The sequence below is a fragment of the Tenebrio molitor genome, chromosome 6 (genome assembly GCF_963966145.1).
Source record: "Tenebrio molitor chromosome 6, icTenMoli1.1, whole genome shotgun sequence".
Classification (NCBI taxonomy): Eukaryota; Metazoa; Arthropoda; class Insecta; order Coleoptera; family Tenebrionidae; genus Tenebrio; species Tenebrio molitor.
The window spans coordinates 5,649,325-5,663,141 of NC_091051.1; the positions used below are offsets into that span (position 1 = coordinate 5,649,325).

Consider the following 13,817-nt stretch of genomic DNA (forward strand, 5'->3'; position numbering starts at 1 on the left):
GGACATTAGCGGTGGAGGTATGGGGGAGGTTTTTGGATTTCTCGGATCGAATGACGGCGACATGGAAAGGAGACAATAATGGAACAAAAAAAAGAGCAGCACAAATTTTTTTTTACCTTTGGTTTTCGTCTTTCCAAAAAGTGTTAAAAAAGACCCACGAGATGAAGATCCAAATGGAAGTGCTGTGAGGGCATGGATTTTTTTACAAAAATTTCAATAGCCGGCATACACGAGCGGAATTTTTGACAGGCCACGGATTTTTTCGAGAAAACCGCAGGCCCGGTCTGTTCGTTAGTGGAAAAAGAAATGGTAATTGTTCACTTTAACTACTTCTGGAATTTTCGCGTTTTTTCTGGCTAGACAGCCTCAGGACGTCCTCCTACATCGTTTCCCACCAGTCAAACCTTGTGCAAATGAAAATTTTCCTTATCCTTTAGTTATACTAAGATTTGGCGCGACCTTGACACACAACAAGAGAGAAAAAAAGGCATTTGCATAAGGTTTGAATGGTGGGACACGATCTAGGAGGACGCCTTGAGGCTGTCTAGCCAGAAAAAAACGCGAAAATTCCAGAAGTAGTTAAAGTGAACAATTACCAAAGAAATTTGCGGGCCAGATGGCAGACTAGGAGTACGGAAAACACCAGGCTGCACCCGTGCGTGAATGGGAGAAACCCTTGGTTGCAATCTGCAGATTTGCTCGCGGTTCTCATCGGTGGTTGTACCAGAAACCAGCAGATCAAGTAGGCCAGTTTTTTGCGTCTCAGTTAGTTGATTTAATTAATAATTTTTTGCTGTGGTAATCGGAATCAAAGCGTGAGCTGATTCTGGCATCATCCATCAAATTAATTTGTCAAATAAAAATGTCACAATTGTCATCGTTTTTCAACAATATTCTGGAGGTGTTGGATAAAATTATGTGTGGCGCACGTTTTAGTTCTAACACACTAGTACCATTAATAACTATTAAACTGATAAAAATGTTATAACCTCAAAAACAAAACCTACTTTACGAGAGCGCGGCCCGTCGCCTGATTTGTGGCTTGTCCGACATGCTGGACAGTCCGCAGGAAAATTAACAGAATTCGGCCGGTTGGGGCTCTTCTAGGTACATATTGCTTTCTTGAAGAAAAAAACCTGGAAATAGCGCTACCAACCCGGAACATGTTGGTAATTTTCAAATAAACTCTTCAACCTTTTAACAAAGTTTTTTTTTTATGAACCATGGGACTAGCCTCCTTTTTCAACTACATATGTACAGTCACGAGCAATAAATTTTGGTCGTTAAGGTCATTTTTTGACACAATGGAAAGTGCTCTAATGTGAAACGGGCAAAACCTCTAATCAATTCTATTTGTTTTGTCTTGTCAAAATCTTGTCAACTTTTTGGGAATTCTGACTAGGTTGCCACCCTAGCTTCTGACACATTCGTCAATATCAGCGAAATAATTTTTACTCTGATAAAATACGATGTTGGAGCCATAATTTTGAATGTTTAGAATAAAACATTTTTTTTATTGACGTTTTATTGACATTGGCCCTAATTAAACACGCAAAATTTTTAATTTGACAGTACATAGTGCGAAATTTCAAAATGACCTTGACGACCACGATTTAATGCTCGCGACTGTAAGTGATTGATTTCAATTTTTGATTTAATGTTTTAATTGTGCATAAAATTAGCTTCTTGTTCTTTTAACTTAGATTTAAGCTGATTTAAAAAAAAAATTGAAACTCTTCGCTGACTAGAATCGTGTGGCCCTTTGTTGCGAAACTCTTCTGAATTTCATTTTGTTCTAAGCTTTACTTTAATTGAATGGAGTAATTTTCCTAATATGTATCAATGATAAGTTACAATCTTTTGTACTGATCTTTATTAAAACTTCCATCAATCTTCTGCACTGATCTTTATTAAAACTTATCAATCTCTGATAAATCATAGAAAAATAGTTATCTTCTTAGAATTAGAAATAAATAACGGGATTATTTTCTTTTGTATAGCAACTTATATGTGAGTATTTCAAATTTGTGATTTTTTGGAATTAAAAACTTTTTATCTTGAAGATTTTTTTCGAATTTGGTATCATAAAGAGCATTTTGTGAAACTAAAAGTAGTGTCACATAGGAACTTTTTTGTGAAACTGTTTTTTTTTTTATAAGTATGTATGTACATATTACGTTGGTATTGCTGTAATAAGCACGCCGGCCGCCGTCCGGCATCTGTAGCGAGCTCCTGTTAATAATTAACACATTTGACATAAATTTCACAGAAATGCCACCATAACTCATGCCACACAAAAGTCCCTAAATTATTTCATAATTAGATTTTTGAGTTTTTATCAAAATGCGACCAAAGTAGAAAAAATAGTATATTACACTCGTTTTATAAGACGCACTGTGACACTAGTTCTGTTGAAGCACTCCTCATTGCGTTCGTCGTGCCCCAACCAGCTCGTGTCACAATCAAGCGTCTTGTAAAACTTGTATAATAATATACTATTACGAAACAGTTTTGTTTGAGATCATTTTCATTAAATTCTTCTAAAAACTTGTAATAAATCCAAATCAAACCCCCCTTATTACAAGCAAAGTGATTTTTAAAGAACCGCAAGGCTCTAGAACTCTTTTACAACTTACATCCAGATCTTTCAAAATCTCTGATCTTTTCTTACAGATGGAAACGGATGCACAACCCTGTGGATTAAATGTTTTACTTTTTTATTTCCACCTTCTAAGAAAGTTTATTTCCACCTTCTAAGTAAATGACACTTTATAGGCATTTGTGGTAACTAAGTAAATGGGTAGTTACAGGCAGAGCCCTGTAATATTTAACAAGCACGTAGAAGAGACCTGTAAAGACTTTACAAGGCTCATCAAAAAATAATAAATTAATCAAAACTAATGAAATAATTTTTGAAAAAGTTTATTATAAACACAAACAAATGTAACTGTCAATTGTTGCAATTACATACGTTAATAATGCATTTTGATCCGTTTCGAAAGTCATTTTCACATCACTCCTGGGATGGAATCAGTAGAGAACCGCACTTACAGCGTTGGTAATTCCGTGGTTATTTTCTTGCATTTCAAGAAAATCTTCAATGTTTTAATCGGGCATTAAAGCCATTCTTTCTTTTCTTTCTTTTTGCAACAAATTTCACAAAACTTCTAACAGTATTTTTGTTGTTTATCTCAACACCACGTAGGTATAATTGCCCCACCGCCTTTCATTACAAAATTTTTAAAAACAAATAACAATTAAAAAACTAAATTTAAAGGCTGAAGCTTAGCAATTAATCTTTACTAGGCTTACTGGCTTATGGAGACTCGTTCCTTACGTCACTCGTCCCACAAAATCCAGCGCGCCCGTAAAGATTAATCTACTAAACGCGTCACATGAAGGTCTTGATTTGCTGATGACGACTTTCAGTGACGAAATATGAAATAAGATTCCTCTGTCATCTTCTGTTTCGAAATTTATGAAAATCCTTTATAGGGGAAAAAGTGGTACTAAGTTTGTATATTTTAAAATCTTCTATAATAGACTCGACTGCATTTTGTTGAAAATGTTGCCACTTTCGATGATAGTTCAGGATAGTTCAGTACCTTTCTAGCGGTAGGTACTGATCACTTCCAATCACACTCTCCTATACTTACCTTTTGAATAAAAATATTAACCAACTCGTGAAACAATAATCAATTTTATCATTTAATATGTTAATTCTTCAAATATAACTCTTCCAAATTTTGCTCAAGATATTTTTCACAATGTTTCTCTTGCGTAACACACAAGAATGTCTCAAAAAAAGTGAGTTGCAATCAATTTTTGTTTAATCTTGATCTACTCAGTTGCTAGTGAGCATTTTGCAGCGTAGCTGTCGTCACGTTTAATGAATCTGTAAATCGTCAGTTAACATTCACACATCATCGAGAGCATTTCCAAAGTACCCATTACCATGTGCGAACCATCCCAGGTTTATTTCTTTTCACCACTTTTCGCTCGATTTTTCAAAATCCTCAATCAAGACAAGTTTAATCGAAAGCAGTGGCGTCCCGTTTCAGTTCGGGAGAAAAATGACTTTTTCCGAGCGACCACCGATCCCTCGTTGCCCCTCCCGCTCCCCCAAACAATTACGTCTCAACCGGGTATGTACATATTTAGATTAAGAAACGCTTTGTTCGGCAAACTAAATAAAGCGGGCCTCGTTTAGTCGAAGTGTAAAGCTTTGAACGTTAATGCGGCCTAATGTAAGCGAGTAGTTGTGTTTACTAATAAAACACATCGGTAATTAAGCGTTGCTAATTTGGTAATAAGCATCCGCAAACACAGAATTCAATTAGCGTCGACCTCGACGTGGATACAGGGCCGGCCCCGACGGCCGATCAATCGAAGGCTTCCGCACGTGTGTGGGCGGCTTTAGACTGCTCGTCGTGCACGCCACTGTTGTTGGTCAATCGTCCCGTTTAATTAATCTTTACAGTGTTTCGTTCATCCAGTAATGAACGACGTTTAATTTTAATTGTCACTTGTGTACGTTGCCGATCTAATTAAAATTATCTGCAATTGTTCTTGGAAACGGGCGCAACTCGTATGTAAATGTGATGTTTCAATTAAAAACGGCCATTCTAAATATGTCCGGGTTAATTAATTTTTATTCGCGTGCGGCGATAGCGAACAACGCCGGACGCAACGGCCATCCCTGGCGAACGCCGCGCGTTTCTCGCGCATTAGCATAACGAACGAAAGAAAAAAAAAACAAGGAGAGTTAATTTAGTCCACGCAAATTGCTCCGTAAATTGGAACCGTCGAGATAATTGACCGTTTTATTATTTATGGCGATCTACCGATTGTCATCGAAGATTTATCGAAGGCTGATTTCATTTCGAATGGAAAGTGGCGCGACGCCGGTCTTAAGGCAATTAAAGGTTTACCTTCATTGGCGGGGGTTTCATCCAGACCAGGGGCGACACTTACCTAAAACAAAAATCGACAGTTATACTCACAGGAAAGGGGCGACCATCAAAAACAAAAACCAATTAGAGGAAGATTCGCGTTATCTGATGCGATCGCCTAATTTGACATATGTCGCGACTCTAATTACATCGCTTTTGTTCGTATCGATAGGTTATGGTTCCCTCGGGTCCCAGACGTATCCGACGTCTGTTGATAATTATTACATCATGTTCAATTGTTTTTGCGTTTACACAGCTAAGTGTGTTTACACTTGATTTTTTTTTTTTAATTCAACATCTGTGTTTATGTTCTTATGGTGTGTCAACATGGGTAAGTGAGAGTGCGTGAATGGAGAGACTAACACCTTTGACTTCACTTTGTATCCATTTTTTAAGAACGGAAGGATAAAAATAGACATGGTATACCAAAAGTCAGAATCTGAAATCAGCACTACTTTTTTTACAAGTGGGAAGTTTATACCCACGAGCATGGCGTAGAAGAGTGCCGCTGAGATGATGAAAGCACAAAAATATGTGCATAAAGCATTACTTTTTTTTAAGAGGGGGCAGAACACCACTTGTCTCTGTAAAAAATCATTCAGATATTAGATTTCAAAACATGAATAAGATACCATTCATTTTCCACTGTCATTGCGTCATTTTGAACTTAAGTAAAGTCAGAAAATAACAAGAATTGTCAGTACTGTCTTTTATATAATTTAATAATACATACTTACATAATTTAAAAAATATTCGTCTAAGACCAGATTCAAATTAGAATTTTTTGTTTGATATTTAACGTAGATTCGCATGACATAAATGTTATGGCCGTTTTGAAAACACCCTGTATATCGGGTGTGTCAACAAGGTCGGATAAACTTTTATCCACGACCTACTGGCTTCACGTAGAACTCGGAAAAATATTTAAAAAATTTTATGTCAAAAAATAACATGACATTTAATTTTTATGGTACATACATTTTTTTTTTATTGCTTTAAGTCCTCTACGTTGTCCCACAACCTCGTAATTAAAATTTCAACACATTTTAAAAATACACCTTGTATATCATATTTTATAAAATGTACACCAATGCGGTTTTCTAGAGGTTACTTTGCATTGGGGTACATTTTGTAAAATATGATATACAAGGTGTATTTTTAAAATGTGGCAAAATTTTACGTACGAGGTTGTGGGACAACGTAGAAGATTCAAAAAACAATTTAGAAAAATTGCACCTCAAAAATTAAATTTCATTTTATTTTTTGACAAAATTTTTTAAATATTTTTTCGGAGTTCTACATGAAGCCAGTGGTTAAAAGTTGATCCGACCTTTTTGACACACCCGATATAATGGAGATTCTTTTATGATGCACATTATATTTTAAAAAACTTGATAATAAGACGAAGAGAATGAAGAGTCCTTTCAGGAAGCATCTTCTTGAAAGAGAAGCATCCGCAAGGATGCAGAGAAAAAAGAAGTAATAATAATAATTAAATAATAACAGTACGGTGACCCAGCTACTATCAGTATTCGATCGGTGAAGCTAAGCAATGTCGGGCAGGTACACTGTGGATGGGTGGACAGAGGGGGAACTTCAATACTTCACGGTTTGATTATTTGATTTGATATCATAATAATATCGTATCATGAACAAACCAAACTTCGACATGAGAATGTCATGTACAAAGTGAGTGTACAGAAAAATACAGGGTGTATCTGAAATATGTGTGTTAATTTTAACCGGAGAAAGAACTCGTCAATTCATGAAACTTTTCTCTATAACATTTTTACGAAAAAGCATTACAAATGGATCTAAAATTTGGAATAAATTAGTCATCAAAGTGTATATCCGCCTATGGGTAAGGACGAAAATTTTCTGATGTTATACAGGATATTATTGAAATGCGTGACCAAATTTTAACCACGAGTTACTCACTTCATGCAGAACTCGGAAAAAATATTTAAAAAATTCTGTCAAAAAATAAAATGACATTTATTTTTTGAACTACAATTTTTTTTAATTGCTTTTAGTCTTCTACGTTGTCCCACAATCTCGTAGGTGAAATTGCCGCACATTTTAAAAATACACCTTGTTTATCATATGTATTTTATAAAACGTTCACCAATGCGGTTTCCTTGTTTTGAAGCATATTTCCTAGAGGCTAGTTCGCATTGGTGTACATTTTACAAAGTACACGGTGTATTTTTAAAATGTGCCAAAATTTTACTACGAGGTTACGGGACAACGTAGAAGACTAAAAGCAATTTTAAAAAATCGTAGCTCAAAAAATCAACGTCCTTTTATTTTTTGACATAGAATTTTTTAGATATTTTTTCCGAGTTCTACGTGAAGCCAGTAGTTCGTGGTTAAAATTTGGTCACGCATTTCAATAACACCCTGTAGAAACGGAGCCTTGTCAAAAAGTTGCAGTTAAAAAAAATTAAACAATTAAAATTAAAAGTTAGTGAATCACACAAAACGACCTGTTTGATAAAAATTAGGGGGCAAAAAATCTTGGAATACTAAAAATATTATAGAGAAAAGTTTAATAAATTGGTTAGCTCACTGGTTAAAATTAACAGGCGTATTTCAGATACACCCTGTGTATCAAAATGTATTTTCAAAGGAATAATGATACAGAAACATCCGTAACAATAAGTAAATCCGGCCTCGATGCCGTGCAAAATTTCAATTTCCTAAATTATTACCCAATTAACACTTGCATAGACTAAACTATTTAAATAGATTTAAACAAAATAAAAAGGAAAGAAAATCACAAAACGAATACGGGGGGGAGGGGGTTCACCCGTTTACTAGGTCGTAATAATATTTTTTTTAACGAGTGAGTTAAAATCTGTGAAAATTCGTGTTGAAAATTGTTGTGTTTCGATGAAAAAAAAAGCGTGACGGTTTGACGTTGGTGATAACGAGAGTGGGCCCGTCAAATGCGTGATACTGTCTGGTATCTGAGCCCTAAACGGCGTTAGTTTTTCCGTGGTTGCGGCTTCGGTTTTAATTAAATCCTCTCGATTGACGGCGACTCGGCGTATGAATAACCAACCCCCCGTCCATAATTAAACAAGACACGCGTCATCCAGCGAGAAGGGGGGAGTCCCGGATTCCGAAGATTCGATCGCGTACAGTTTATACGTGGATCCGGTTAAAGGGGTGGGTTATACTTCAATATCTGGACTAAATTGTATTACATCTCCCGTCTGTCTGAGAGAGAAGCCGAAAGGAGGTTCGCTCCTGCCCCGAAACAAAGCAATCCCATCAAGCGATACCATCGCACATTATGACGTATTATTAGCGCATTACGGCTATTGGAGAGCGATTCAATTATTGGAATAGCGCCATTGCGGCGAGCCGGCAAACTACGATCAAATATCGCAGATTTCGTATCGAGATTACCGGATTTTCTTTCGGCCCGACCGGAAAACCGACTGGATTTAATCAAAGAGTCGCCGAAACAGACGCCGACGACGCGAATAACAAACATTCCAACACGTGGTCCCCAATTAAACCGCACGGTCACGTGGACGTCGGGACGCCCGTCCCCGCAACGTTGCATTCAAATGCAGATTTCTTCAACGCTGGAATGATATTTTTTAATAATGAAAGTTAAAAGTCGCACTCTGCCGGCTTGTCATAACACTGTCATTTATATTACGATCTTTTTTAATTTTAAAAAATCTTTAAGGAGCGAATTAAACTTCCCGCCAGGATATTACGCGAATAAATCAAGTGGGCTGTCAGTTCTTCACTTGTTTTAATATCAATAACCCACTTTGCGTTCAAAGTTTCTTTTTATTAATTAATTTCTGCCGCTTAAATAATTAACTATTGATTTCTCCGCGTCTCTCTCTCTCGCACACCCCCGTCATCTCCCTCTCTCCACGCCAATTTATTGCTTGGCAGATTATTCGACAACCTTTAATTAACAATTCAATTCCTGTACAAGGAATCGAATTAAGAAAGTGTTTTGAAGAACAACGTCGCCGACCCCCAAACATCAACGGTAGCTCTGCTGAAGAACGAAGAACACGTCTCAATCTGTCTCAAGCCACGCGCTCACTAATCGTCCGCATTGTAGAATAAAATATCGGTTGCGTACGATGCCGTCCGGTGAGGGCCCACCTTCAAGCAAGAAAATTTTCGGTTGCACCCCGTATGCGAGGTGTGACCTCACGAATCGCGTCAAACCCTTGTAGGTCCAGAAAGGGCAAGATCTTCATCCCGCGACGCAATTTCTTCCAACAATGGTCGAATACAGATGTTGATCGTTTTGGTGAAGAAGGGGTCGGAACAGGTTCGGTGGGGTTCGGTCAAGGTCTAATTTTTTCGCCACCACCTTTTCTATAAAAAGGAGGGCGACGTACATGCGACAATAAAAATAAATCAGGTATGCACACACGTACAGCTACGACGATGCGATATTTTCGTCGTGAAACCCTGTCGCGCGTAATTCATCCCCTCGTCGAGTTCACCCTTAACATGGCGCGCTGTTCCACATATGCGACCAGTCAAAAAGGGGAGGTCTGCTTGTCAGAATAAATGCGTACTTAATTGGATTTGTTTATGCCCGTGTTCGGTTTGAATATAATTTCGAGTGGATCGTGATTGAATAAGCTTGTTTGGAAAATAAAGGGGCACCGCGAGGAGAAAGGGGAGGGGGTTTGTTATTTTTTTAAACGCGCGGCGCGCCTCCCTCCCCCGCAACAATCGAATTTACGGTGGAAGACGCCATTATGCGGGGGACAATCTTTAATTTCCTTTACATAAGTCGATTCAAAGAAAAATGAGCTCGCGAATAAATCATTTCATTATTTACCCCGGTGACACGGGGGGGAATTTATGGTAATTACTCCCTTTTTTTTCGTCGGTGGCGAGTTGTGTACGGCGATGGAATTTTAGGGGCTGTTGGGTATAAAGGAAACATGGCAATAACTCCGGATCGAGAAAGTCCGGGGGATTGGAAAGCGATTTTCCGAGTCCAGTTGCGTTGTTATAACTGTAACGTGAATGTATTTTACAAATCTGATAGCGAGGCGAGTTCAAATTAATTTCTAGAGTTACGTGACCAGGACCGTATTAGCATAATTGGGTTCGGGGGCGACAGCCAGACGCAGATTCAATTCCCAGGGAAAAAATCGTACGTCTTTTAAATATCGCAGACGAGGCGCACCGGCAGAGCTCTGAGGGGCATCCGAGTCGGCTGAGGTTTTTAATTTTCTTAATCGACCTCAATCACTTTTATTGTGATTTAATCACCGCAATCACTAATCCATCCGATAACCGCGATGGTCCCGGCCACAATACAAACACCAATTTACTTAATTATTGATGAGCGAAAAAATTCGTGTGTGTGTGTGTGTAAGATAATGTGATTGTTTTGGATCAATGTCCGCGCGGTCGAGAGCCCCCGGAACTCCGGTCTGTCCTGGTGGGAGTTGATCATTTCCGGCGCCCATCGCTTAACCTAATCACAGACGGTTTCTTTTTTCTCGATTAAACATTAATCGGAGCGTGTGTGTGTTTAAATTTAAAACCGGAACACCCCCGGATCGATTCGATTTGCCGGTGGAGAAGAGCCGCAATAAAAAGAAGGGAAGAAGTGCGGTCAAGTCGCAGTCTCTGTAAACAGATCGAACAGTGATTGACAATATCGACAGAGCTCACGGTTTCTTCGCTCCTCTCCAAACTTATTGAGATAATCATCCTATGTCAACAACATTCAGTTTGCGTTTTATTTTAAGGGATCACAAAACAGCAAGAGCGAGATCCGATCGGGAGGACGAGATTTGTCCAGCAGTAGTACTATCGATGAAGAGCGGCGGGCCGCGGACGCACCCCCGCGCCGACCCTCCTAATTAAAAGTTTTCGTCGCTTTTTCCCGATTTCGTGTTATTTATTCGAGCCGGTCGTGTACGAATCGCGACCGCAGAGCAATAAATAACGTCGTAGGTATAAACGGATGAAAGTATGCATGATTGAGCCTAGAACGAAATGTAAAAACAACACGAGAACCGGGGAGTGGACGAGCCGGTCTTATTACAGTTTCCTTTTCAATTTTGTTTCTCTATTTGAGCGTAAAAAACAAATTTGTTTTTTCTCGAGTCCATTATGTAGGGACGAAGGGAGATGGGATCAGTGGCGTGCGCCCGGTCACACACTTCACCGAGATTCCGTCGGGGATTTTCTTTTTCTTTTCTCCTTGCCGTCGTTCTCCTTCCTAATGGTCGACGGTGGAATGTTCAATAAAACCAAATTGAAATGAGAAGAGTGCGGTTTTGTTGTTTTTGATAAACAAATTGGGAATTATTTCGTTCGGGGTTTTTGCACCGGGTGGGAACGAATGCGAGCGCGAGTTTGCGGAATTCGATCGAAAAACTACATTTTTATTGGTTCTGCCAACTGACACGACCGACCAGATCGCGATCAATTAAATTGATCTTTTGCAACGAGAGCGATTGATTCTTTTGAAATAATCCGGTCGGTTTTTGAACACAACAAAAACGCATTTCAATTTTAAAACGTTTGTTACGAGGTCGTCCAATGTACAGGGTGTATCGGAAATACGTATCTTAATTTCAACCAGTGGAAGAACTCGCCAATTTATGAAACTTTTCTCTATAACATTTTGCAAAAATCGTAAAAGTTTTCCAAACGATTCGTTTTGTGTATTCTTTGGTAGCCATCGGAATCTTAATTATTTAATTTTTTCTATAACAATGTAACTTTTTGGACAAGGTTCCATTTCTATCACAACAAAAAATGTTCCCTCTTACCCATAGGCGGGTATACATATTGATGGCTAATTCCAAATTTTAAATTTTAAACCCTTTTTCGTAAAAAAAACCGTTTCATTTAATAAGCTCTGCAACGTGTTAAAATTAAGACATGCATTTTAGATACACCCTGTATATACATTTTTTTCACTCTCAATCTTAACGACAATTTTAACAAGCTTAATTTCGATTTAGTTTTTATCGACGTAAATTACACAGTTGAATTTTTATGGACGATCATTTCTGACAGTTCTCAATCTCTACATTTTAATAATTCAAATTAATTATTCCTAAAACGGTTGAAGTAACGTTCAAATTCTTAAAATTTTAATTTGTTCGACTACTTTTTAATGCGAATACAAATTGAATCATAATTTCCAAAATGTTAATCTAATTTGTTGAAATTGGTGTTGGGGATAACGTCATACGCTATAAAATATCTTAATTAGCTTTTGGAATTTTGGAACAGGTATTTTTTGTAGGAAATATTGTTTAATATATTCCTTTTGACACCTAACTGAAGCAAATTATAATACATTAGGAGCAGATTTGCAATTTTCTCAGATTTCATTAAAGGTGCGGTTTTTCCAAAACGTTTGTTTTGGTAAAAGATATTTTTGTTGGTTTCGGGAAATGGAGGTCATTTTAAAGAATCTTTCACACACAAAATGTTACATTTGGAGAATAAAAAATCGCTTTAAAATTAATTGTGCGATCGTTGATTGTAGATTTTTGAATACTTAGTTGCAATAGAAAAAAATCTGTGGGCGAATCAATTTTTTTTTCGTGTGTGGTGGGCCCGTTCCGGTGATTATTTCGATCCAATTGAGGAGCCCATTTGGGGCAATAAAACCCAGACACATATTTCTGCATCGGACACCCATAATTAAATAAAGAAATTAAAATGTTAATGGATTCCTTATCTTAAAAAAGCGAACTTGTTTTTAAATGCCGTCCAAATTGCCATTTAAAATTTTCCTAATTAAAACCGAACCGAATCGATTCCGGACATGTCCATTGTTCCTAATTATTAAAAATCCGTCGACCGGAGACGGCCCGGATCCGGCGTGTACGAACCGAAAAAAAACCAACACGGCACAAAATCAATTAGCGCTCCTTAATTTAAATCTAATTTAATTTTATTGAAACAATTTCAACAAGACGACGGCGAAGGCAATTATCCAGACGAGACCGAGGAGGCGGGGGGGAGACGAGCCCCCCAGACAAACAAACACGTTGTCGAGATTGAAACGCTTCTTTGCAGCCGGATTAAACTTGTCTCTGTCGCCCCCATAATTCTGGTTTTATTACGATACACCGTCCATCCTGAATATTTAATTGTCAATTTGTTCTTCCAGGGGAAGCCCACCGGATCGCATGCACGTCAGCCGACCATCAATTTTTCACGCCGTAAATCGTTATGTAAATGGCGCGCTTTCACTTAATTTTTTCGTTTTGTTGCGTCGACCGATCCACTCTTGTAAATTGATTAGAAATAAGTAATTTTACGGATGGGTGGTTCCCCCGGACAAAAAACGTTATTGGAAAACGACTCCTCGGACCGGGGAGATATTATTAATAATGTAAAAGTGTCGGCGGCGTTTCGCCCTTTTTCTACTGGAAATTCGCCCCTGAAAATGGCGCGAAACGGCGCGACCACGTGGGCCGGGCCCGGAGCGGCCGACGTCCCGGAGCGGGACCGCAAAATTCGCCGGAAAGGAGCGCAACTTGGGCGTCGGGGGGCACGACGAGTACTTACTGGTTTGGGTCGCGCTGTCTCCCGATGATGTTGTCGAACTTCTGTCACACCACAAGATAAACACGAAACCAGTCAACAAACACAGTCCCGATAAGGCCGCTCGGTTATCTCGGTTTTTCGGTCGGGGTGTTCGAATAACCTATCTCAACACTCGCACTCGTGCGGCTTTCGTCTTCTCGTGCGTGTCAACACGTCCGTCTACGTCTGCGGCCGGACTCGGAATGCGCGTCGGAAAAGTGGCGGTGCCGCCGCTGCCGTCAGAGCTTTGCGAGCTTTCGCGCACGGAAAGCTCGCAGCGTATTTTTCGACGGAGAG

At 38.7% G+C, this 13,817-nt stretch overlaps 1 protein-coding gene across 2 annotated transcripts in view; it reads right to left on the bottom strand.

Annotated features, from left to right (window-relative positions):
• LOC138133045 (LIM domain only protein 3-like) overlaps positions 1 to 13,769 on the bottom strand; it is a 35,919-nt gene extending 22,150 nt beyond the window's left edge. Inside the window, exons 1-2 of one of the 2 annotated variants that reach the window (XM_069050832.1) lie at positions 13,503 to 13,769; positions 4,932 to 4,974 (exon numbers count right to left, since the gene is read on the bottom strand). In XM_069050832.1, coding sequence (XP_068906933.1) covers positions 4,932 to 4,952 — 21 coding nt within the window. In that variant the 5' untranslated portion in view covers positions 4,953 to 4,974; positions 13,503 to 13,769. The remainder of the gene's footprint in view (positions 1 to 4,931; positions 4,975 to 13,502) is intronic. The other variant, XM_069050834.1, reaches the window with a different exon arrangement.
• Between the last annotated feature and the right edge of the window lie 48 nt (positions 13,770 to 13,817).